The sequence below is a fragment of the Aedes aegypti genome, chromosome 1 (assembly GCF_002204515.2).
Source record: "Aedes aegypti strain LVP_AGWG chromosome 1, AaegL5.0 Primary Assembly, whole genome shotgun sequence".
Classification (NCBI taxonomy): Eukaryota; Metazoa; Arthropoda; class Insecta; order Diptera; family Culicidae; genus Aedes; species Aedes aegypti.
Window position 1 is genome coordinate 148,128,188 of NC_035107.1, and position 2,466 is coordinate 148,130,653.

The 2,466-nt window shown below is 37.3% G+C and overlaps 1 protein-coding gene across 3 annotated transcripts; it reads left to right on the plus strand.

Moving 5' to 3' along the window:
• The first annotated feature begins 435 nt into the window (after positions 1 to 435).
• LOC110673987 (protein windbeutel-like) lies at positions 436 to 2,000 on the plus strand. 3 transcript variants are annotated; one of them, XM_021850630.1, is made up of 3 exons: positions 436 to 587; positions 766 to 1,217; positions 1,283 to 2,000. In XM_021850630.1, the coding sequence occupies exons 2-3, from the start codon at positions 1,010 to 1,012 to the stop codon at positions 1,846 to 1,848; spliced, it is 774 nt and encodes a 257-aa protein (XP_021706322.1). In that variant the 5' UTR covers positions 436 to 587; positions 766 to 1,009; the 3' UTR covers positions 1,849 to 2,000. The 3 variants fall into 3 exon arrangements, with proteins under 3 accessions (XP_021706322.1, XP_021706325.1, XP_021706327.1); XM_021850633.1 differs by having other exon boundaries at positions 961 to 1,217; XM_021850635.1 differs by having other exon boundaries at positions 997 to 1,217.
• Positions 2,001 to 2,466: the final 466 nt, after the last annotated feature.

Below are 2,466 nucleotides of genomic sequence, written 5' to 3' on the forward strand. Positions count from 1 at the left end.
GCGACATGTTTGATCCTGCCCTCGTCGCTCGCTCCGGCAAAAGCAAGCGTCAAGGTCGAAAGATCAAACAGAACTCACTAATGTGGATTTTGAAATATCACCAAAAAACAAAAAATGTCCGGGCATAGAGGATTTCCCCCTAAGTAACCGCTGAGCAGTGAGGGTTTTAGTATTTTTGCTTCCACTCAGGCCTGTAATACAGGTTAATCAATTAAATTAAAATTTCAATCATTAATCATACCTTGGTTTAATCATCAAAAGGGGTCGGAGTGTACACACAAGTGGTTATTATATATAATTTGATTAAAAATCTCACTATAAAAAAATCATTGTTCGGGCACCTGATTATTTTTTATTATTATTTTGTTGCACAAATCTCTTTGGCGAACGCTAACAGCCAAAAGTTGGAAACCACTGACCTATGCTGCATGTGTATAGGTATATGCTATCTAGTAAATATGATGCATAGACGCATGAGAACGGTACCTACAGGTATGTTCTGCAGTCGTCAACCACCAGTCGGTGCGGATTTATTTGGGTCGAACGAGAACGTGAACTAGTGTTTCGTATTTTAAGGATATATTAAGGTGAACATTTAGTAAATAGTTGTATTATACGCTAAATTTCACTGTATTTTTATACTCTGCTTGGGCGAGACTTTGTTTAATCAAATTAATTGAACGGAATAAATATTAATTCAAAATTATTAATCGTCGAAAATGAATAATCCACCTTTGCTTAATTTATGCTTTGTTTGAGAAACAGATCTCATTACATTGATTAAGCCGGCCGGCAACCAATCAGAATATTCCATGTCATCATAATTAGCGTAGACCTGCTTTAGGTGAACATCACTGCACGCAATATCATTAGCACCTTTTGAATATCACTAGACGTCTGTATATACGGGGTGCTGAAAAATAGGTTTCTTGACGCTTATCATTTTTCTATCTTCGAAAGGATTTGTACAAAACCGTTCGTTTCATACAATTTTAGTAACATCAGCAAAATGCACCGACTAGTATCAATCCTGCTTTTAACATTTTTACTTGGGCTGAGTTGGGCATCAAATGGCTGTGTAGAATTGGACAAGTTGAGTTTCGATAGAATAGTCAAGAGATTCAGATACACTTTGGTTAAGTTCGACGTTGCATTCCCGTATGGAGAAAAGCATGAAGCATTCATTAACTTTGCTTTGGAATCAAATGAGGCTCTTGGTAAGAATGGTCGTTTTAACTTTTTTTATGGTGCTAATAGTAAACTAACTATCGTTCAATTTTAGATGATCTGCTTTTCGCCTTGGTCGGAATAAAGGACTATGGAGAAAAAGAAAACGCAGACCTGGGAAAGCGTTTCAAAATTCCTGAAAAGTATCCCGTCATAAAGCTCTTCAACAATGAAACGCTGGACAAGTACGTAGACTATCCGGAAGATGATCCCATTACGGTCGAAAGCCTGCGCAAATTTATCAGTGCGAATACCGATCTGTACATTGGATTGCCGGGCTGTCTGAAGGAGGTAGACGAGCTGGCTGCCAAGTTCTCCTGCCCGAAAAAATCAAAAGATGCCCTAGCTCAGATTGTGTCCGAAGTGGAGCAAATGGAAGGCCTTTACGAAGCGGAAAAGGCACACAAATCGTTCCAAATCTATCTAACGTTGATGAGGAAAATGGCCCAATTGGACAAATCGGTCCAAGAGTTCATTGCAAGCGAGAAGGATCGCGTGCGAAATCTGCTGAAGGGTAAAATCAGTGACAACAAGAAAGCTGATCTCAACTTAAGACTGAATATAATGGAATCGTTCAAGTCAGGGAGAATTCTGGACAAGGCTGCAAGTGATGAATTATAAGAAAACTGCATTTATGCACTCATAACGTAGCGTTTTCATTCTGCAAATCACGTTTTAGTGTTCCTAATCTTAAGCACACTATTTGAAAACAAAAAAACTTCGAATTTTGCTTTGGGAGTAACAGCTGAAATAAAAGCCCATGCCGAGTAAAACAATAACTTCATTATTAAAAAATGACTACCTGTAATGTACATATTATGAGGAAAGTGTGGGATGAAACCTTCTGAAATTTGCCTTACGAAATTATTGAAAAGCTCTTGAGTTTTTCAGATTATTGTAAATCAGATCTGATTCACTGCAGATGCATTTAATATTCTATTAATTAAGGTCTGATCTGATCGAATTCATAGTCAGGTTTGATTCACTTCATTTTCAAGTAAATCAAGACTGTTTTCCTTCACATTCAAGTGATTCAAGTCTATTTCACTTCTTGTTGAAGTGATTAAGGTCTGATTCTCTCCATATTCTTGTCATTTAGGTCTGATTCACTTTATATTCAAGGTACTCCAGGTATTCCAGTGGTTCCCTCCATATTCCAGTAAATTGGGTCTGATACACTTCATTTGCGTGGAATTTTCATAGTCTTGTTCATTCAATATTTATGTAATTCAGCTCTAA

Coding starts and splice junctions, on each gene's coding strand:
- LOC110673987 (XM_021850630.1), top strand. CDS start 1,010: ATGCACCGACTAGTATCAATCCTGCTTTTAACATTTTTACTTGGGCTG. Junction 1,218..1,282: donor GGAATCAAATGAGGCTCTTG/GTAAGAATGGTC, acceptor GTTCAATTTTAG/ATGATCTGCTTTTCGCCTTG.